Below are 22,738 nucleotides of genomic sequence, written 5' to 3' on the forward strand. Positions count from 1 at the left end.
TGCTCTCTTGTCCTCTCAAACCTGCTCTAGTTTCAGTTGTAGCTTTTCCACGTACATGTTTCTGGGGGTAACTAAAAAATGCGTCATTTTATCCCGTGGAAGGTAACTACCCTTGAAGAAAACAAGGTCTCCTAGAAATTTTGGCTACAAATACTGATGGTACCATGGCTACAAATAATGATGATTCCACCTCTGGTCAGCAGCACATGCAGAACAAGCCCGGAGGTTTCAGCGCTGACACGTGTCTGTCTCAGGGCTGCCAAACCCAGTCGTTTTGCAGGCTCATCCAGGGCATGTCATCTGCTGGAATAACAGCAATATCATTTTTCCTTTCAGGCACTGTTTTTGTTGAATCCTGGTGAGGATTCAGGTGCTCGCAGGTACCAGTTTAGTACCAGTTTGGATGCCAGAGCAGTCCTGCCTGGCTTCCAGTTGCCTTTAGGGAGGTGTGTTGTTTCCTCATCAATCCTGTCCTCTGGCTGATGCCTTAGAAACCTTAGGGCTTCTAAAATAATACTGGATGAGTATGTTTACACACCTGTGTAAAAGAGTAATAGTAGTTATATTTGTAATAATAGCAACTGGGCTGAAGTTGTGTTGCTGCTGTTAAGTAAAAATTATTTCGAAGTACCCAGATGGTAAGTACAAGCATCTCGTGCTCTGAGGAGCCGGGAGCTCGGCTTGGGAAAGTCAGGGCGGTGTGGAGGGGGGAGCAACACACTTCAGGGCTTTATCTTCTGATTTCTGAGCCTTCTGGTGCATTTGGGTCACATACTTCAGGCTTTTTTTCCTGCAGTCACAAAGACTGGCTTTCAAAGAAAACCGTGGCTGTCAAAGACCACACGAGTTGACGGGAATTAAAAGGTGAATTCTCCTGGTGCGTAAGAAGAAATGAGTGTTTGCACAGAGACCGGTTCACACAGCTCTTCTCCAGCTGGGACACTTGGGATGTGACCTCAGCAGCGCAGGCACCGTTTCCTTAAAGCTGATGCTCCTTCCTTCCTGAGATTGAGTTCAAGTCTGTGCATGGTTGGTGTGGAGAGGGGAAACGGGGCTGCCCGGTGTCCGTGTGTCCCTCCGGGGTGCAGGGAGAGGAGCAGGAGCCAGGATTGCAGCTGGGCTGGGTCCATCTGCAGGGCTTTGGGCAGGGACCAGGCAATTGTTTGTACTTGAATAAAGGCTTAATTGTGACTTGAGATGTCCCAACTGCTTTTTTTTAAAGAAAAGCAAACAACACTGGAGAACAACGGGCTGGAGTTACAGGGGGCTTTGGAAATATTTCCTGTCTCCATTAGTCTGATAGTTCTGAAGTTCAGCTTGGAGCCTTGGTTGGCTTCAAATCCCTTCGGGATGAAAGGCCTGGAGGGCGGGGATGGTGGGGGCTGTTAAAGTCCTTGTGTCATTGAAATGAAAGAGGGGACTGTCTTGCTTTCTGCTGGTGTGTCAGCTTCTCCCTGGCTGCGATGGGAGATGAATTGGCGATGGCAGCGCATGTGGCATCGTGCAGAGCCCTTGCCAGCCCTGTGCTCTGCCAGTTGGGTAGGAAGATGAGGAGGAGGAGGCAGAGCCCGACCTGCCAAGGGAGCATCCCTGGGCTGCTGCTGCCACCTGGTGCCACCGTCTGCCCCCAGCCCCTGGCTGCTTCGCCTGCAGAACAAAGTATTTATTTCCCTGCCACAGCCTTGGCAAGAGAACGGAGACGTTCTGGAGTAACACACATTAACAATCTCTTCGGTCTGTGGGGCTTCCTTCACAGTTACTGCTTTCCTCTTAAAACTCTGATTTCCCTGCCATTAACATGAAGAGTGGAGTCAGGTGGCAGGCAGGCTGCTGGAATTAATTATGCTTAAAATCATGGTGGTGATGGATAGCAGTGCTCATTAGGGGTCTGGCAAAATGCTGGGCTCTCTTCTCATCCCTCATAATCCCGCACACCTTGGTGACATCTGGGTGGCACTGCTGGACCCTTCTTGCTGGAGGCGTCCTGTGGGCTGGAGTCTGTCGGTCTGTCTGCCCATACACTGCTGTTTTGCACACAGTGTTAACTGCTTTCTGTTCCTGCGTATCCCCCTGTCCTGACTCCTGGCTGAGTGGGTTGTGGCAGAGGAAAGGATGGGACACCCACGGTGGTGCTGGAGAAGTGGTCCTGCGGCTTGAGTGCACCGTAAAGATCTCCTTTATTCACTGTTTTGGAGAAAAAGTCATTAGGCGGCTTTGATAGTGTCCCCAGGCTAAGCTGTTCCCTGGGGCTGGAGCACAGGGGTGGGTTGCAAGTTCCACCACATGCACATCTCTGGCCCAGCCTCGCGAGTCAGGCACTTTTCCAGTTCTTGTGGTATTTTCCTCCCCCTGAGCTCTAGTCCTATTTGCCCATTTCCCGCTCCAGCTCCCTCCACACCCTCTTCTACATTCCTGCACCCTTCCTGCCATGGCTGCCGCTTTCACCGTCCCGTCCCCCTTGCACTCCTCACTTCTGCACCAGTCGCCAGCACGAACCTCAAAACTGCCCGTGCCCCAGGTCCTCAGCGCCAGCAGGGACCCCTGGTGCCACCGTTGTCTGTGCCCTCAATGTCTGTTTCTGTTGTCACGTTCTGCAATCTCCAGCCCATCTCTCCTCTCGTGTATTTACTTTCCCAAAGCCCTGCTGTTGGTTCTCACCCGGCAGGGATGCAGCCGCACGCCAGGCCCGTCTGCAGCCTCGCGGGCTCGAGGCTTGTGTCGGGTCTGCTCTTCACCAAACAGGAGCTTTGCTTTTGTCAGGCATTAAGCAAAACACTCTATCAACGTCCTCTCTTCCTTCTCTGCATTCCCCACACGCTCTTCTCCTTTCCCTGCACCAGACGCAAGTTCTCTGGTTTGTCCTCTGACCCTGTGCTGTCCCTCCATCCCCATTACACCATTCTCCTTCCCCTTTATCCTCAGTTTTTCTCCTGCCTCTGAATCCTTCCCCATGCTGTGTAGTTTCTCTCTTGCTCCTGCTCACCTCCTGTGATTGATTTATATTTTCTTTTTCTTCCCCGCTTTCCTGGTAAGTCCCCTGTACACAGTTTACTCAGACCAAGGTCCCTTGTCTCCTCAGCCAGCCTTGCCTGCTATACTAGAACTGCTGGTGCAAAATCCTGGAGCTTGGAAAACCCTCCAGGTTATTCCCTCCCGTTTCACCATTCAGGAGGTTTGTCTCTGTGGCAGCTGTGCTCCTGAAATCCCTTCCCTAAACTGGCTTTGCCCATTTTCTCCCTCGCTCTGCAGCTCTTCCAGCGCTTCCTTAGGGATTTGCTCTCCCGGCGTGGGCTCTGGTTTCTGTCCTTCTGTCGCTCTGTGTTCTCTGTAACCTTATCTGCACATGTACGTTCAGCCACCCTCCTTTGCAGCTGGCACATGCATAGGCTGGTTTTTGTCTCCTCAATTCCCAGCTCTCAGGCAAGCAGGGCTGGAGAACCTGTCCCCGTGTCACCCGCCTGACTCTATGACTGGTAACGCTGCTGTTTTGGAGGACAGTGTCTGACATCTTTGTGTAAATCTGGACTGAGAATGTGCAGAAGCACTAGCCAAAAGAGGGGATGTTTCTGAGGGCCAAAAGGTGAATTTCTGCTGTGGGGTGGTGCTGTGTAGCCAGAGCTCTCCCCGCTCTCTGCAGCCCTGCAAAGAGCTGCTGTGTCCTCAGTTCATCTCTTGGCTGCGATCGCCGTGTTTGCACCCAGGGTGTTCCTGAGTCGAATGCGAGAGGAGCCTAATGACTTTCCAAAGAGGTCTGGATGGCTTTTCAATAAGAAGGGAAGCACTTTCCGGGCATTTTAATAACAAACTGACTCAGACCGGATGACCGGGAAGGGTTTACGAGCTGTTACCATCTCCCAGCTGCAGTGGTGGCCGTGGTTCGGGCGGGTGGTTCAGCTCTCGGGGAGGACGTGGGTCTGTGCCGTGGGCTGAGCAAGGTGATGTCTGTGCTGTGCTGCTTGTTGGTCTAAAACCATCCCCTGGTACTGGGGACGGAGAACGCGTGTGTGTTATCCCTTGGGAGAAGTTCTCTCGCCCTCCAGGCGGGGTGACTCTCCTGCTGTCACGCCGAGTCCCCACCTGGGTAGAGCAGCCGGAGGGGGCTGTGCCGAGGGCAGCCTGTGGGGATTCAAACCTGCACGTAAATAAGTATCTGATCTGGTTTTAGTACTCCGAGCAGTAAAAAAACCAGCTTTTTTCATCAGCCTGATGGAATCTGTCCAACTCTGAAACTTTGTCTACCAGGAATTGGCTCGAGTTATGTCCTCGTCAGCTGAGTTGCCCAGAGCTCACTATACTTTGCACAAATACTTCAACATAATGAGCAAGTCTTCTCTCTTAGTTTTTTCTTCTTTTTTTAAGCTGCATATGTGAGCTTGTTTTGCTTTGTGTCGCTAGATGGGTTTTGTCCTTCTGCTTCCACCTTGCTGTCTGAGCTTTGGTAGTTACAGCCACGACCCTGGTGGCAGCAACACCATCGATTCACCACCTCTGCCGTTTCCTACTTTTATATATTATTGCAGGAGGCTCTTTGCTGCTCCTGGTCCGGCAGTTCTCACAGAGGTGGCTCCGGGGTTTTCTAAAGTACATGAACCGGAAAGCAGCCGCTCTTCATCTTGTGGGTAATTGTGGATCTCTGGATTCATACCTTGCTCTGGTTGTACCCACATGCAGTTAAATTACGATTGCTTTAGCGTTGCAGAGCAATCTGAATACTTGGACAACTTGTCAACATCATCTGGAATTACTGTGACGTTCCCAAGCTCTGGTAGCCCAATCTTTTCTTTTAATAGTCATTCATTAGTACGTTTTTTTCTTTTTGAAGACCAGCTGGTAGCGGCATTCATTAGAAACAGCCCTCAGACCTGTAATTTTGCTTAAAATAGCAAAGACTGTCCCATACAATCTGCTTTGCATGTAACTATGTGGTCTGGCAATTATATTTTTAGCATCTAATTAGTTGAGCGGTCTGAGATGGCTGTTCTGTTTCATTTGGGATCAAAATAGGCTAATAAGGTTCCTGGTTATTTCTTCTAACATCTCCTGTTTAATATCGGGGCTTGTTTTTCCCCACTAAGTGCATCAGGACTAACTCTCCCATTTTAGCTGAAATTAAAGCGAAATCTTTGCCTGGGGCAGCACTGAGTGTGAGGAGCTTCGCTCCAACTGCGAACAATTGGCCGAGTTTTATATGCAATTAAAACCCAGCCTGGTAGCGGGAAGCACGGCGCTGCCAGCGGGGCCACCCACCAAAAACCGCGGCACGGCAGCGCTAACGAGGCCGGGAGCTCTAATGAGCAATTGCTGCGTTTCCACCTTTCGTGCGTGCGTGAAATACCCCTGTGCGTCCGTCCCCCTCCTGAAGGACTCTGCTCCGACTGCCGGGGATTGCAGGAGCAGCCCTGCCGTTCCTTATTATTCAGTCTTTTCCTAAGCCTGGCTTGCTGTTGTTAAGCTGCGCTCAAGACAGGGCGGTTAAGCTTTTCACACGGTTTTCCGTGGGGCTCTGAGAAGCACACAGGGGAAGCAGCGATGTGCTTTCAGGGCGCCTCTGTGAGACGTGGGGAGGCGGAGAGAGAGTCAGTGTTTCTTCTGATTTCCAACAGCCTCGTTGTTTGCTTGGACAGTCGGGTTTTCCGGCGCACGTACAATTTAGATCGCACCTTGACTTGTCTTGCAGCTGAGAGGCAACCCGGTGTTTGCATCCAGGGCTGCGATCCAGAAAATGGAGAGTAGTCGCTGCTCCGCTGTGAAATGTGGCTCAGGTGGTGGCCGAGCGTCCCCAAGGAGGACGGTGGGTCCGGCTCTGCGGACAGAGCTCTGTCCTGTCCTCCTCCGGCAGCCCCCGCGTCTCCTGTAGCACCTGCAGCAAACGAGGGCAGAGGTTTCAGCACGGCCGCTGCTTCAGTCCCCGCCGCTCTGTTTGACGCTGAGAGAAGCAAAAATCCCTGGAGGAAAGCAGGCGGTTGTGTAACAAAGTGTGCAATAACACCGTGAGTCACACTGGCGAGAGGGCTATGGGGAGAGCAAATTAAGATTTTTATGAGTGTTCTCATCTCTGACATTTCCTTATTATCTGAGGGTTTGGCTCTGGGATTAATAGTTCCAGGGTAGGACACAGGCTGTAAAAATGCTTGAGTGAAGTGAGTTATTTTCTCTGGTTCCGCAGCCCGGGTGTGCCGGGCAGGGCTGGGCGGCGGGGCCGGCGCTGCTGGTGTCGGTGCGCAGGGCAGGGGGTGCTGGCTTTGCCGGTCCCCAGCCGTAGGACACCAGCCCTGTGCTCTGCCCGGGACTGCACGGCAGCAGAGCAGCAGGAGGCTCTGGGCTGTGCTTCCCATCCATGCGTGAAAGGGCATTGTACTCTTTCATCTCTTCTCCGGTTTCATCTTTTTTGTCTTGTCTTTGTCTCTGGTCCCCTCTTCATTTAACCCAGCAGTGTCAGCCTCCGCCTTGGCTGGGCATAGCAGGGACCAGCTGCAGTGCAACCCCCATGACCGAGATTTTAGGAGAGCTGCTGACCTGGATTTTGGGGGAAACTGTTCCTTGAGCGGCTGTAAAAACACGTGGGATTCCAGAGGAGAGGTGGTGGGTGCCAACCCGGTGTTTGGCAGCGGTGCAGGGTGGCAGCTGCCATCTTCCCTCCTGGGGCTGGGGACCGACCGCTGGGGGAAATCACAGCAGCAGAGCTGGGAGCCAGTCGAACACACCGGCTTTGGAAAGGAGGGTGACAGCTGGGGGACAGCAGGGTGACCATGAGCCAGCACTGGGCCCTTGTGGCCAGGAAGCCAATGGGACCTGGGGTGGGTTAGAAGGGGGTGGTCAGTAGGTCAGAGAGGTTCTCCTGCCCCTCTGCTCTGCCCTGGGGAGACCACACCTGGAATCTTGTGTCCAGTTGTGGCCCCTCAGTTCCAGCAGGACAGGGAACTGCTGCAGAGAGTCCAGCGCAGCCACCAAGATGCTGCAGGGAGTGGAGCATCTCCCGTGTGAGGAAAGGCTGAGGGAGCTGGGGCTCTGGAGCTGGACAAGAGGACACTGAGGGGGGACTCATTCCTGGGGATCAATATGGAAAGGGGAGTGTCAGAGGATGGAGCCAGGCTCTGCTGGTGACAACCAGTGACAGGACAAGGGGCAATGGGTGCAAACTGGAACACAGGAGGTTCCATTTAAATTTGAGAAGAAACTTGTTCCCGGTGAGGGTGTCAGAGCCTGGCCCAGGCTGCCCAGGGGAGTTGTGGAGTCTCCTTCTGTGCAGACATTCCAACCCGCCTGGACACCTTCCTGTGTAACCTCATCTGGGTGTTCCTGCTCCATGGGGGGATTGCACTGGATGAGCTTTCCAGGGCCCTTCAACCCCTGACATTCTGGGATTCTGTGAGACAGGGGCATGTGTTTGGGACACCAGCAGAGGAGCACGTGGAGCTGCACAAGTGCAGGAGTGATGGTGCCCGTGGACGGGTGGACTGGGCCAGGTGTAACTTGGGAGGCCCAAGGCTTCCCTTGGTGGTACAAGCGGCACTTGGGTTTTTGTGGTATCACCCCATAAATCCTCAGGAGCCCCTTCAGCTCCACGGCCACTCCGGCCAGGCCGAGGCGGCTCCGGGGCGGAGGAGCGGCTGCATTCCTGCGCGCTGAGCTCAGCGGCTGCAGGAGCCGCTTCCCCTGGTTCCTCCTGGGCTTCCAACCTGACGTAGCCAAGGAGAATCACAGTTTCTAGCGATTAGCGACTTCTCCTAGGAGGGAGGAAGTCAGAAACTGAAGTGGCCTTCAGCAGCGATAGAATGAGTTGGTACAAAGTGTGCTGCAGGAAAAGTGCTCGTGTGTCACTCGCTGTGATCAGTAATTCCGGTATCTTCAGACTAGTGAAAAAATCATTTTACTTCCCTTGCTAATTGTGCTTTTCACCTAATTTGTAAGTCACCAGAGGCAGCGACTCTTCCTAAACGCTTTGTAAGCTGCTACTAGATTTTATTTATCTCTATGAAGCCTGATCTGTATGGTCATTTTGTCAAATAGTGGAAAAAAGGCTCTGATAGTTGAAAGGGGCTGGATGTGGGTTTGAAGCATCGCAGGATTTGTCTTTTTTCTCTTTTCCATTGTGGGTTTTTTTTCATATTTTCCTGGAACTTGGTGATCTGCTTTGAAATGGAAGTTCATTTAGCGCACAAGTTGTTAATCCCTCCTGCACTCCTATTCCTTTCTCCTGTCTTTTCTCATCGAGTGCGTGGCGAGGCATGAGAAATGACCTGGAAGCAGGAGGGTGGTCATTCCTCCCTGCCGGTGCTGGGGGAGGGCAGGGGGTGAAGGACTCGGTGCTGCTCGTGCGCGATGGAGGTGACATTTCAAAGACGCCTCCTTGGTGCTGGCGTTGAGCTGTGGGTGTCAAACCTCACTTGGTGCTGGGCTGGGGAGGAAACCCCTGAGCGGGCAGAAAGCCTTGAGAAATTACGCCTCCTGTGTTTCAGTCTCTGCCCACTGCCCCTCACCCTGGCATTGGGCACTGTCAACAGAGTCTGGTCCATCCTCTGACACCCACCCTGAGCTATTGATCCCATGGATCAGATCCCTCTCAGCTTCTCTTGTCCAGCTCCACAGCCCCAGCCCCTCCTCAGAAACTCTTGTGTAGCTGGACCTGGTTCCATGATGGTGGAAGGAACAGTCATTCTCAGCTGGGGTATGTTGTGCAAGATGTTTAGACACTCTCCAATTCCACAGTTTTGCACTGAAAAAGGGTGGATTTAGAACAGCTATGAGGTCCCATCTGGAGTTCTGTGTCCAGTTTGGGCTCCCTGGCTTAAGGGGGACAAGGAATTACTGGAGAGAGTCCAGCGGAGGGACACAGAGATGCTGAGGGCTCGGGAGCATCTTTGTGATGAGGAGACACTGAGAGAGCTGGGGCTGTTGAGCTGGAGAAGAGAAGCTGAGAGGGATCTGATCCATGGGATCAATAGCTCAGGGTGGGTGTCAGAGGATGGACCAGACTCTGTTCATGGTGCCCAACGCCAGGGTGAGGGGCAACGGGCACAGACTGAAACACAGGAGGCTGCATGTGAACATGAGCAGAAACTTGTTTGCTGGGAGGTGCCAGAGCCTGGCCCAGGCTGCCCAGAGCGGGTGTGGAGTCTCCTGCTCTGAGCCATTCAAACCGCCTGGACCCACCTGTGTGATCTGCTCTGTGACCCTGCGTGAGCAGGGCTGGGCTGGGGATCTGCAGAGCTCCTGCAGCCCAACCAGCCTGGGGTTCTGTGGGCAAATTCCTCCCCATGGGGGTGCTGAGGCCCTGGGACAGGCTGCCCTGAGAAGCTGTGGATGTTGCCCTTCCAACCCAAACCGTTCTGTGCTTTTATGATTTGTTGACATTTGTATTTCATCTAAGGAGGAAAAAACTTTACCTCAAATAGAAGCAACAGTTACCAAAGTCGTTGAGGAATCCTGGAGCTCTGGCGTCCTACAGGCTGCCGGTAACTGGCAAAAATCAGCTTTGCTTGATGCGCAAAAAAATCAGGTTTGCTTGACCCCTTCCAGCTGCAGGGTTTAATTGCGTGTAACTGGTGTATGTGGGGCTGAAAGAGCAGAACAGAAGGCGGAATTTGGACAGGTGAGAGATGTTGGTGATCAAATGATCCCGCATCAGAGAAATCTGGCAGAGCCTTGAGGAAGGGTCTCTTCATGGACATCCCAGGATCTGCGTGTGGGACCAGCCAGTGCTGTTGAAAGGTTCTTCTCAGAGTGGGACGTAGCTCAGATCTTGCTCCTTGGCTTTTCCCCTCCTCCCAAAGGCCTCCCGACCATCCCGCTGCTGACCGGGGAAGTTGGCAGAAGGGGCTGCGAGTTTTCACGTGGCACTTGGAGCTCCAGCATCCTGCCCCACCTCCTGGGCACCTGAAATGGGATTTTTAGAGGCGATTTTCCCCCAAGACACCAGCAATCTTCTCCAAGCACCCACGTTTTGTATGAAGAAGGATCCTCCTCAGGTCCTTGAACTGTAATGACCACGTCTTTCTTTCCTGAGCCCCCTCTGGTGTTTTTGGTACCTCTGGGTGTGCTGTGTGTTGTGTCCGATCGAGAGGGTTTGGTGTCACTGTGTGATGCTGAATCTGGTTTCCAGCAGCTCCTGGAAAGGGCACTAAACAGAGGTTGGCAGTGGTAGTACAGCACTGGGCTCTTGCTTTTTTCCCCCTCTGTGTTCATGCTGAAGTCTCATTTCTGTTGATCTAAACTTCTCCTCTGGTTTCTCTTTCGTTTGCTGCAGGTGAGACCAGTGGCAGAACAAGAAGAGATTGAGCTGTGATTGAACCAGGAGGTTTTAGACGGTGTCTGAGGATGGTGAGTACATATTCCAGTTTGTCCTCTGGAGGTGGTTTTGGGCTTTCCTTGTGTGTCCAAATCTTGTACTGCTGCCAAATGTGTGAGAATAAATAAGAGAATGGGAAAGAAAAGTGCTGGTATATTATATAGAATAACATAATATAGAGAGATTTTATTACTGTGACCAAGATGCTGTTGGTAGGACAAGTTTACCCTTACATTTTTTATTGGAATATACCAGGAAAAAAGTAAATAAGACTGGAATCCTCTTCTGCCTCCTTGGGCTACTGACATGGTTATTTTGGGTTTGTGGCTTACTGATTTATTTTTGCTTTAAAACTGAATATTGGGCTTTCTCATTCTGTTCTTCTGTCACCTCTCAATGAAGATTTAACACCATATTAATAACGTGCTCTGGTGCCACCAAGGTAGCAGAATTTTCAGGATAATTAGTCGCAGAAAAATACGGTATAAGAGAATCTGGAAAGACTGGAACACAGCCAGATTGCTGATAAACTCAGATCAAGTGCCTCTAATGCAAGAAATAACCCAAAATACGTGCGATCTGATGAGAGGAAGAAAACCAGAGACCAGGAATGTTGAAAAATATGCTGCAGGTGTTGTTAGGGCGGTGGTTTGAGGGGGTTTGCAGGTGACACGGGGACCTGCGGGCGCCAGGAGCCCGAGCGTTGCTGCAGCAACGCGGGATCAACAGCAGCTCCGCGCTCGCTGCTGCCAGGAACCAGTCGTGGTGTGGGGAGGAGAACAGAGCAGAGCAGCAGAGACAGTCAGAGGGCTGGAAATCCAAATTGAGGACGTGAAAATGTAGGTTAAACATGTGAAAATAAAAATAAAATCTGGCAGGCTGCTCAAGGAAATAGTGACGTCTCCTGTGGGATCGTCCCCCGTGTGATCTGCTAACAACTGGAATAGAAAAGGAAACGTGCTCTCTGCACTAATTGCACTGTCAGCTCTAGTAGTTACGCATGCAGCGGTTTTTGGTGTAGTCCCTATGCTGATACTCCCTGCTTTGGCTTCAGGGTCTCTTGTGCTTTTGATCAGAACAGTTTGGGGTTGAGGAGCTTGCTCTGGGGTGCAGAGATGAAGGTTTGTCCTTGTCGTGGCCTGGGAAAGTGTGTGACCCTTCAGACTGGTGTTACCCTGGTGGCAGATTGTAAAAGACCCAACAACTTCTCTGTATGAGACTGATGCAGATGTATCCAGATATCAGCGAAAAAGCAAAGAGTGGATTAAAATTGAAAATACATCCAAAATCCCTCCAGGAAACACAGGTTGCACAGGGTAGTCCCTCTTGCTTTGTTTTTGAATTTGCCCTGTGTTGTTTCAGTTGACGGTCCCCAGTTCTTGTATTGGGATTGGTAAAGTGCGGTGCTGCCCGTGAGCATCTCCATGGCCTTTGGGGTTTGTAGATCTGTCACATTCCAATTGGGCATCTGAAGAGCTCTAGTCTTCTAAATTCTTCTCTGTAGAGAAGCCATCTCTAATCCTAATCCTAAACCATCTCTAATCCTTGTCACCCCTTATTCTCTTTGGGGTGCATAGGCTGGAACTTGGGACTTATTAAAACATGAAAGCATTTGCTTTCCCCTGTGCTCCTTTCCTGTGTCTTGACAGATACTCATCCTGACCTGGCCCTGGCCCACCCTTAGTTGTAACCATGGATGGTTTGGTTTCTTCTAGACAAGAGGGTCTTCTGCTCCTTATGAATACCTGAAGTTGACTTTTAGGAAGAAAATATCAGCTTTTTGTCTCCTTTGGCAAGGGAGAGAAAGCAACTAATAGTTGCGAGCTGTAGGAATAAGCACTTGCCTCCACCTGCTTCTGAGCTTCTGGCAGCAGTTGGAGGTGGGGACCTGCTGCAAACTCTTGACAACCTCCTCTGAGCCCTTTTGCCACCTCTCGGGAGGGTCGTGCCTGCTGGGGTGAGGGCTGGAGCGGGGGTCTGGTTGATGGACCATCTGCAGGGTTCTCTGCCAGCCCTTCGGAGCTGGACTTGTCCAGGCAGCTGCTGGGAGGGTTGGCTGGAGGCCCTGCTCCCCACAGGAGTGCTCCGGTGATTCCTCGGGGAGCTCTGCAGTCAGAGGACACAGCGCCAGTGCTGCCTGAAAGCTGCTCCCGTCTCAGCAGCGCCCGAATCTGGATGTGTCACCAGCTGCTCTCTGCTTTCTGCTGCTACAAATGCCTGGTGTAGCGGCCGGTAGGAGCTCCGTTTGCTTTCATTGTATGACTCTTCTCATTTCTTTCCCAAAGACTCGCTGCTGCTGAAAATGACCTTGAAGGCAGCAGGTAGTAGTGGTTTAATCCTTAACTCTGGCTATTGAAGTCCTAATGAGCACCCAGCACCTTCCCAGAACCCCAGGCTGGTTGGGCTGCAGGAGCTCTGCAGATCCCCAGCCCAGCCCTGCTCACGCAGGGTCACAGAGCAGATCACACAGGTGGGTCCAGGCGGTTTGAATGTCTGTGTCCCTCCGCTGGACTCTCTCCAGTAATTCGTTGTCCTTCTTGAACTGGGGAGCCCAGAGCTGGCCCCAGAACTCCAGATTTGGCCTCCCCAGGGCAGAGCAGAGGGGGAGGAACAACCTCCCTCTTAATGCACCCCAGGTACCATTGGCCTGGGCCACAAGAGCACGTTGCTGACTCATGATCACCCTGTTGTTGACCAAAACCCCCAAGTCCTTAATACATAACTTAAAACTAATACATAACTTAATTAATTACATAATTTAATGACCCTTAATACATTACTTAAAACTAACCTGGCAGGTAAGTTGGCACGAGGTTCTGTGGCTCTGCCGGCAGCTCGGGGTTCGGCTCATGCCCTTTGGCAGAGTCCATGACCGCTGGTCTGGATGGGTTTTTGCAGCTCAGCCGTCCCTTGTCCCCTCTTGCTAACGTGCGGAGTCGACAGCCCTTGACTTCTGTCTGACCTCTGGGCAGCTTTCTGAACAAGTCTTAAATGCAGTGTTGCAGTTCTAGAACCTCTTCTGCAGGCCTGTAAAGATAAAAAGATGGCACTCACCATCCCGGTCCTGATTTAAAGGGTATAAAATAGTAACTTTTCTTTCACACGAGTTCAGGGGTTTATTTCTGGGAGGCCGCCTCAGTGGCTCAGCAACCCTCCAGTTCACCCAAGGACCTCCTTAGGCTTTGAGGAACCGAATTCTTTTTGTAGAGGGACCTGGAACAAAGATGCCACCATGTGACAAAGGTAGAGAAGGCAGCACAAGAAGTTCTGTTGCCCACAACTAGTCAGCTTTTGGCGTCAGCTTCTGTAGCTCCCCTGCATAGGTAGTGGAGAGAAACAGAAATACGTGTCTGAGTGCAGGTCACCTCACCATGGAGTAGATATCTGCTAAGCAGGAGGATAAATTTTAACTTTTAGGATAAGATAAACGATACAAGTCTCTCCCTTCCACTCCTTGCCTGTTAAAAGCTGTTGATAAGCAGGTCCGGCGGGGCTCGGTGGCCGCTGGAGCCCCAGGCTGTTGGGCAGAGCTGCGCTGGCTCCCGTCGATTTGACTGATGTGCTGGCAGCACCTGCCATGGAAGTCACCTCCTCGTGCCAGGTTTCCTGTGGTTTTCCTCCAGCTGAGGCAGATCGGGGCAGCTTGTACAATGCACAAACTACCTGGGACAGGGCTGTGGGTTCAGATCTCCACCACCCATTGCCGTAACCCCTTGCGTTCCCTCCTCTCTGTCTGCAGGGTGATGCTGTGGTGATGAAAAATTCACGCTTAATATCTAGAAGGGGTGGGAGTGGTGCCCTCTGCCTAACGAAAGAGTGATCACAGCAATCTTATTGGTGATGCCGAAAAGAAATGGAGGATAAAGACATGTCGTGGCTGGGAAGGGCACACCTGTGCTGGTGGTGGCACCTCCCTGTAGTAGATGGGACCAGTTTTCCTCGTCCCACCCTTTCACTGCTTCCACCTTCCTGCAAGCGATGGGCTCTGCCAGCACCTGCTTGTTGATCCCCCCGGCTGTGTCTCACGGAAAGCTGGACCAGCTGCTGACTAAGAGATGCAGTTCAGGGTGTTGACCGGCTCCAGGCCGGGAGAGCGGTGTGACCATCGCAGTGGGTGTCCCATGCTCCCAGTGTCACTAGCAGTGCCTGTCCTGTGCTCCCGGTGTTACCATTGCGGTGGGTGTCCTGTGTTCCCAGTGTCACCATCGTGGTGGGTGTCACCATCGCGGTGCCTGTCCTGTGCTCCTGGCATGATTCCCTGGACGTGTTAGTCCAGGTGTGGACCCCATGTTGCAGGCTGGGCTCCTGGTGCGTGCCGGCACATCTCCATGGGGAATATCGTCTCCCTCGGAGGCTGCAGGATGGTCCCTCACGTGCCAGCCCTATATTTGCAGAGCGCTGTGCTTTCTCAGAGCCTCCCAATCCCTTTTGGGACCTTCACGAGGGGTTGTAAACTGTTCGTGTGGAGGGGGTGGGAGGAGCAGCACGGGAGGGAGCCGCTGAGCATCAGCAACATGCATTGCAAGTTGGGGGAAAAGGGGTTAATTACTGCAAACCGGTCTTAAGAACATGCTGCCCATGTTATATTCGCCTCTTCTTTTCCTCAAAGAACATGAGACCTTTAGGGTGGTTGTGACTGGGAGAAAACGAGGGAGGTTTCTCTCTCCCCTTGCATGAATGTTCATATGCGCGACACTCAGAGGAGCCCAGTTCTGTGACAATAACCTCGTCTTTCACGTTCGGTCTGCTGGTGGTTTGTGACAAGGAGCAAATACCGGCTGTTCAGCCAAGGAGGCATCTGAGGTGACATTGAGGAGCTCCCTCCAGCTCTGCCAGCCAAACCAGGCCCTGAGCACTCAGTGTTCCTGTGCCCGGCACCGGGCGGCCTCGCTGCCACCGCTCCTGTCCTCGTCTGGTCGATGGCGCGGGAATGAGAGCAGGTGCTCTGTGAAATGCTGGAGGAAGGGGTGAACGTGGTGGAGTTTGAATCTGGTTCCTCAAACTCCATGAGCCTCGGTGCTGAACTTGAGGGCAAGGTCTGTATCCGCTCTGCGCCAGGCACAGCTCTTGGGTGGAAGTTTCTAAGCCATGCGTGAGTCTTTTTTTAATGCTAAAAGTGCAAAAATATTTCAGTTAAAACAGGAGAACATCTATTTCTGGATGTTCAGGTCATCTTAGGTTGGAAATTCAAAGTGATGATCTGATGAGCAACCTTTTAACTCCGCACAGCTGCAGCTTAGGGTTATAAAGGTCCTTCTGCAACTCGAGCTGGCAACAGTCCCCATGCCAGGCCCGGAGCTGGGCGCTGGTTCTAAACATCTCGCTGTGGTTGGAGCAGACCCCTCACCTGCCTCGTCCGTGGGTTTGTGTGTTATTAACGCTGCCGATGTGTTGTATGCAATTAATATGTTAAATAGCGATGCGTACTGAGTCTACCTAAGAGACACCTCTGATTCAGCCATTATCCACAGATGCGCTTTGTTGCTTTTCTGATATGTCAGGGAAGAAAAAACATATTCGTTTTACTTTAATAGCTACACTTTCCAATATAAAAGGTTCCTTTTGCTGCCCTGGTTTCGCAGCAGACGTCTGGCATTCACCGAGAGAATAACCCGTGGGGAGCAGGTGCCTCTCCTGCTGCCCAGGGTTGGCCAAGACAAGTCCGTAACCTCATCCGTAACCCTCTGTTCTCGGTTTGTTGACTTTGTGTGTAACGCAAATGTGTTTTGGTTTGTGGGTGCCAGCTGGAGTCGGGTCCCCCAGGCTGAGCAACACCTGACGTTTGCCCCCCGTGCACTGTGGAAATGGAGGGCAGGGATGGAGCCGAGGCAGTGATGGGATTTCATGGCTTATCTCCAGGTGTAGTCACATTTTCTTCTGGGGTTTTTATCCTGAATTGTGCGTGGCTGTGGTCTGTGTGTCTGGTTTCTCAGCACGGGGGTTCATTAAGTGGCTCTTGGCCTGGTCACTGTCACCCTGCAGTGACAAAGGGCAACAGGCCTGGGCGTTGAAAAGCTTGTCCCTTGGTTGAAGCAGCTCAGAATAATCTAACCCTTAATGAATTTGTGCAGAAACGCCTGAATCTTCTATCTGACTTCAGGAAAACCTTTTGGGATGCGGTTGGTGTTGCTGGGTAGTGCTGGCTGTGGGGAAACCATGTTGAAAAGGAGCTTAATGCCTACAGGCTGTGCCCTGTTTGGATGGTCCAGGAACAAAAAAGCTGGTGCAATTTGAGCAAAATTACTTGGGCCTGGGCCTTGAAGGATTAATGAAGGCTGGGGTTTAATTTTTCATTTTAAGAAAGAGATTCTCACTCGGACTGAATGGTGGGAGTTGGAGTGCAGAGCAGGAGCTGGTGCTGGAACTGGAGGTGACATTGCTGGGGAGGCTGCTGGACTGTGGCCTCTGGCACAGGCTGTGACTTGGGGAGTTTGGGGTTTGCTCCTGGACTTGCTAAACAACAGAGAGCAGAAGTCAGCTCCTGGGTGTTCAACCTGCAGCGCTCCCTGTGCCCCAGGCATTTCCCTGTGTCTGCAGGCATTGCTATACCAGAGTTAAATCATAGAATCATTTTGGTTGGAAAAGATCGTCAGGATCATGGAGTCCAACCATAACCCACCCCTGGCACTGCCCCGTGTCCCTGAGAACCTCATGTCCGTCTGTCCAGCCCTCCAGGGATGGTGACTCCAGCACTGCCCTGGGCAGCCTGTTCCAATGCCCCACAGCCCTTTGGGGAAGAAATTGTTCCCCACATCCAACCTCACCCTCCCCTGGCGCAACTTGAGGCCGTTTCCTCTGCTCCTGGCGCTTGTTCCTGGGGAGCAGAGCCCGACCCCCCTGGCTCCAAGCTCCTTTCAGGCAGGTCAGAGATCAGAAGGTCTCCCCTCAGCTCCTGTTCTCCAGCTGAACCCCCAGGTCCCTCAGCTGCTCCATCACACGTGTGCTCCAGCCCCTCACCAGCTTCATCGCCTCCTCTGCACTCTCTCTAGTATTTCAATGTCCTTCTTATGATGAGTTGTTGACACTGCAGTGTGAACTGTCCAGGCGGTCAGTGAGGAGGACAGTGGCCCTGGGGAGCCTTGTCCCCACCAAGAACCATGGGCACACAGGTGCTGGTGCGTTCCAGACTCATCCAGCTGCTCCTCGCACACACAGCAGCCCCTGAGCGGGAGGACTGAAAGGCTTGGGAGCATCCAGCACTGCGGAGCGAGCAGCACAGCCCTTTGTCCTCCCCCGTGCGCAGGCAGGCCCGGCGGGAGGGCGCAGGGAGAGGTTTGCGGCGGGCGGCTCCTGGCCGAGCATCCCGGCGGGTCCGCGGGGCTCGGGGCCGTGGACAAGGCCTCCCCGCGCTATTGTTCCGGCGCTCGCGCCGTGGGTGCGACACGAGGCAGGTGCTGGCGGGAGATGTGCCGCAGGCTCCCGGCGGGCGGGGCGGGATCCCCCGGCGGCTGGTGGGGCAGCAGATGCGTCGCTGCCGCCCGCCCGCGGGCACCGCGCCGGCTCCGCGCACGGGGCCGGAGCTGGAGGGGCGGGGGGATCCCTCTGTCGCTCTCTCCATTTTCTGCCAGGGAGACACTCATGGCAGAGCCGAGCTCGGCGGCCTCGGGAGGGAGGAGGAGCCTGCCCGGCCCCCGCCCGCCCCCCCGCCATTGTCAGCGGCAGCCGGCAGCGCTGGGCACCTGCCGGGGATGCTCCTGCTCTTGCCGGGCCCGGCGGAGCGCGGGGGCTGCAGCCGGCCCGGCGCGGTGGCCGCGGAGCCGCTGCCGCCAGCAGCAGGGACCCGGGGGCAGGAGATGCTGCTTGTGCCCGCCCGGCCCAGCTGCCGCCTCGGGAAATGAATATGACTCTGCCCGGCCGCGTCTCCTGCTCCATGCTCAACTGCTTCGTAAGTGCTGCTTTTCTCTGCCCCCCCTTCCTCTCCTCCGTGCAAGCGGGGCTGCACGCCAGCTTCGCTCCGTGCTGAGGCGGCTGCACTAGACCAGGCCTGTCCTTGAGGCCGGGCTGCGTGCGGGTCCTCCTGCCCTGGATCCGCCTGGCCTGGCTGTCATCTCCTGCACAGGGGGATCCCTCCTCCTCCCCCCGTGCCACCCCTGCTCCCCGTGTCCGCTGCCCGGGCCCAAGGGCACAGCAGCGCCCGGCACCGCAGGCCGAGCCGCCGGAAGGCCCGGTGAGCGTGTCGTGCCACGCAGGCTCCGGCCGGTCCCTGCCCGGGGCTGGAGAATCGCCGTGCCAGAGCCGGCGATGGGGAGCCCCGGCTCCCGCCATGGCTGCGGCGTGCACAGCGAGACCCCTGTGCTGACACTGCGGGGGTGGTGCTGGGGGAGGGGGTCCTGCCTCTGCATCTTTTATACCTTTGGAGAAAGGAGTTTCCTTGCTCAGAGGAAACCTGGTGCCCCTTCCTGCAAAAAGCTCCCCTCAAGAAGGACTCATGGCCAAATGAGCTCTGAGGCTTTCAGGCTTGTGAAAGGAGCAGGGTCGTGGGCACCCGCTGGTAGCCGTGGCTGGGGCGGTGGCAGCGGGAGGTGCTCAGCTCAGCCTCCTGCCCGTCCCGCGCCGCCGGCAGGAGGGACTCAAGGACAGCCGGGCCGGTGGAGCGCTCGGCTGCCCTGTTCCAGTTCCTGCTGCTCACTGGGATTTCTTTGCGAGCTGCGGAGTGGCGACGGGAGATGATCTCTGCTCCCCAGCTGTCGCACGGCTGTTCAGGCACCCACCTTCCTTCGTGCTCTCCTGGGCTAGTGCCCCAGCATCGCAGTGGCCCCCGAGCCCCCAGGGTCTCCGGTAACCAAGGGCTGCTGGAGCGGGTGCCCTGGCAGCCTTGCCCAGGGCCTGGTGAGCGGGTGAGGAGCGGAAATGCCCTGGCTGGCAGTTGGGGTTCGTGCTGAGATTTGCACCAGCTCGGGCAACTCTGGAGCCAGGGGTGGGCTGGGGGCAGTCCCGCTCTGTGCTCCTGGGAGTGCGTCAGGACGGGCTGTACCTTCAGGTGCTGGGGCTCGAGCAGTTGTCAGCAGCGTGAGGGGATTCAACAGCATTTTAAATAGAACTGAGCCAACAGTGTCAGGTTCACGTTTTTTCAGATTGAAATTTGGTGTTGTGGCTCAGATGACTTAACTGGAAAGAGATTTCATTTTAAAATATTGTTTGGTGCTTACAGAACAGAGTATTTCCTAATAAATGCTGGAGCCTAGAGGAGCTATAGTTAGAGAGCAAGAGGCATTCTGAAGAAAAGATTCCCACACTGAATACCCATGGAATTAACACTGTCCTGAACTCCAGGCAGGCGAGCATCCTCAGCTGAGTGTCAGGATGCTGCTTGTTCATGTAGCCAGTTGGTGGTTTGGCAGAATATGGGGTGAGGGTCGGTGAAAGTGAGGACCGAGATTTCATGAGTGACTGAAGATCGACACGTCCTGAACTGAGACACTCTCTCCACTTTCCCAAAGATGGTGTGTCCAGGCTCTATGTTCTCTCAGCCTTTGTGGTTTTCCTGGCGTGTCCGTCTCAGCAGCTCAGACGCGTCCAGCCGCCCTGAGGACAAATGTCCTGCTTGGGTGCTGTCACCAGTCGGTAGCACAAGTTGTGAATTGGCTGCACTTGGGTACAGCTGTTGTAGAGTTACATTTCACGCTTGCATATTCTCCTCAAAAAGCTTCAGGCTCTTCCCAGATTTCTTTGGGCTGAGAGTAATAACAAACGCTCCCAATAGATAATAGTCCTTCTGAACACAGGAGGAGGAAGAGTAGGTGGAAGCTGTAGTTGGAAACCTCTGTGTTATGGTGTTTCTGCTGTGCTGCCACTGTAAAGGTAATGGGGTAACCTTTCACGTGACAAATTACGATCATATCGATCCAGGATCCTATGTGTGGCTGGGATGTTTCTGCTTGGCTTCCCAAATACAACGCGGGTGGAAGAGATGGGGCTTGGAGACCTGGTTCAGTCTCTCCCTGTGCTGTGGGTGCAGCAGGAGGAGCTACTGGGGTCCAGAGACAGAACAGGCATTTCCATGCACAGGTCCGGGAGATCCCCAACGTATTGGGGTGCCAAGAGCATCCAGCAGCCTCAATTTTTGCCTTTTCACAACACGTGCTGGCTGGGGCCTGTCTCAATGTGTGTTCTGTTTGCAATGCAGGGTGAGGAAGGCCCTCCCAGTTTGGAGTACATCCAGGCCAAGGACTTGTTCCCCCCGAAAGAGCTTGTAAAGGAGGAAGAGTCATTGCAGGTAAGGAAGTAAAAACAACAAACAAACCAACCAATAAACCAGCTCTGAGGTTCAGCAGGCTCAACTCTGGTGGTCCTGAACCTGAGAGCCATTCTGCAGCCCGCTTCGTGTTCCGGAGGGACCGCGCGGGTCCTCCCGCACGTGTGGAGACTGTGGCGGCGGCTCTGAACGCCCAGGCCCTGCCTCCCCGGCCCTGCCAAGATGCTGCGATTTGCACAGCGTCACATCTGCCGCTTGGAAATATGGCTGGAGCATGATGCAATATGGAGCCGTCCTGGGCATTCCCTGCCCTCCGCCTGCGCTGACGGAGAAACCGCGGAGCCTCTGCAGCAGGTAGACACTGCTGGGACAGGCTGAGTGTCGGCGCTGGGCTGTGCTCTGCGTAGCCGTACAGTGCAGTTGCACTGGCTGATCTGGCTGTAATACATGTTGCTCCTGGCATTTTCCTGCTGCAGAGCTGTTGGAAAGAGAAAGCTCTGCCCGATGCCAGCCTCCTGCTGCAAAAGCCCTTGAAAGACACCCGGTGCTGTCACTGCTGTGCAGCAAGGGAGAGATCCTGAGCAGTGGGAGCCAAAGCGTCCTGGTGTTTGCTATTGCCTTTAACATCGGCTGCTGGCACCTTGTCCATCCTCCTCATCCTCCAGGCTCACGTTGGGTGTTCTCGCTGCAGTGTTTGAGTTTGTTCCGCGATTGGCATCATCTTGGTTAAACGATGCTGATAAAAGCAAGGGAGGAGCGGCGCGCAGGAGCAAACGCGGGGTCAGGGCTGCAGGGCTGTGGCTTTCGGGAGGTGAAGCTGCTGAGGTGACTGAGCTGAGCCCACCCGGAGAAGAGCAGAATCTGCTCAAGTCTTCTGCGTGGAGGACCATAAAATTCACCCCTCCCAAAGGGCAATTTGCCTTCAGCAATTTGTTGTTCTCTTAGTGGAAGGTGAAGTCTAAAAGGACGCCATCGGCTTGACAACAAGCTGTATTTGGGCACCTGTCAGTTTATTCCAGGATTTTCCTCTGTCAGTTCTTGCAGTTTTCACCATCCCGTTTCTTATCTGTCCCCCTTCTGTTGCTGTGTGAAAGAGCCACACAAGCAGAAGAAACACATGCCAACTAAAAACAGCTCTGGCAATCGTGCACAAAAAAACTGCAGGAATAAAGAGTGTCTATTTTTTTAATGTCAAATAATTCAGTTTTTTAAAGCGTTTTCAGATGGGTGCCAGTCTAAAGTTATTTTTGTACAAGCAACTTAAGAAGGGAGAAGTTGTTGGTACAGTTGTCATTTGTACATAAAGTCTGAAATCCAGGAAACTCAATTTTTAGGCAGCATATACCCAACCTCTAGAATCGGCTTAGAAATCGAGACAAGGCTGTCTGACTTGTGCTAATTACAGTATAATGAGTTGTTTCATCAGATGCCCTGTCTGGCGAGTCAAGGGCTCTGGCTGAAATGATAAATCTTTGTGACATTTTCATATAATTGGTTCCCAACGTCACCTGGTGCAGGTGGCATTCAGGGAGCAATGAGGACTCTACTCGGTTAAGGGAAGAGGAGCCTGATGAATTTTAAGCTGGTTCACTTTTTAATTTTTTTTAATTCAAGAAAATCAGAGTTAAACTTGCCCATCTGCCAGGATCTCCTGTTTTAAAACTAGCTGGGGCATGTCTGGGCTGATAGGCAAAGCCAGAGAAACACTTGATTATCTGGGTTTTTACTTTTTAGTTTCTAATATAGGTAACTTAATTAGTTTCCTCAGTCACGCAAATACTGTACGCAGAGGTTCCCTCGCAGCCTTGCTAGCAGAAACTGGGCAAACCTTTGATTCATGGACCCGGATTGGTACCCGTCAATCTTGGGATGCTGCTATGAGCCCCCTTGGTTTATGTGACACATCGGGATCACGTCTGGACTCTGCCGTGGGGCAGGGGACTTGGGCTGAGAGGCTCCGAACTGTGCCTGACAGTGTCACCTTTGTCATGTCACCTGTGCCAGGGCTGCCTGTGCCCTCTCTAAAAAGCAGGGACCCTAAAACCCTCCACCCCCACGCAGCCCCTCGCTGCCAGGTGCCCATGGTTGGCGTACGTGGTGTTTGTGGTCACACCTCTCTCCACACCCGCTCTGGGCAGCCTGGGCCAGGCTCTGGCACCTCCCAGCAAACAAGTTTCTGCTCATGTTCACATGGAGCCTCCTGTGTTTCAGTCTGTGCCCGTTGCCCCTCACTCTGGCGTTGGGCACCATGAACA

General features: G+C 53.5%; 1 protein-coding gene across 1 annotated transcript in view; it reads left to right on the plus strand.

Annotated features, from left to right (window-relative positions):
• MTMR4 (myotubularin related protein 4) overlaps positions 1-22,738 on the plus strand; it is a 58,976-nt gene that overhangs the window by 11,209 nt on the left and 25,029 nt on the right. Inside the window, exons 2-3 of the mRNA XM_080357331.1 lie at positions 10,247-10,320; positions 20,415-20,504. Coding sequence (XP_080213457.1) covers positions 10,318-10,320; positions 20,415-20,504 — 93 coding nt within the window. The 5' untranslated portion in view covers positions 10,247-10,317. The remainder of the gene's footprint in view (positions 1-10,246; positions 10,321-20,414; positions 20,505-22,738) is intronic.

The sequence above is a fragment of the Nesoenas mayeri genome (genome assembly GCF_963082525.1).
Source record: "Nesoenas mayeri genome assembly, chromosome: 20".
In the NCBI taxonomy this organism is placed as follows: domain Eukaryota; kingdom Metazoa; phylum Chordata; class Aves; order Columbiformes; family Columbidae; genus Nesoenas; species Nesoenas mayeri.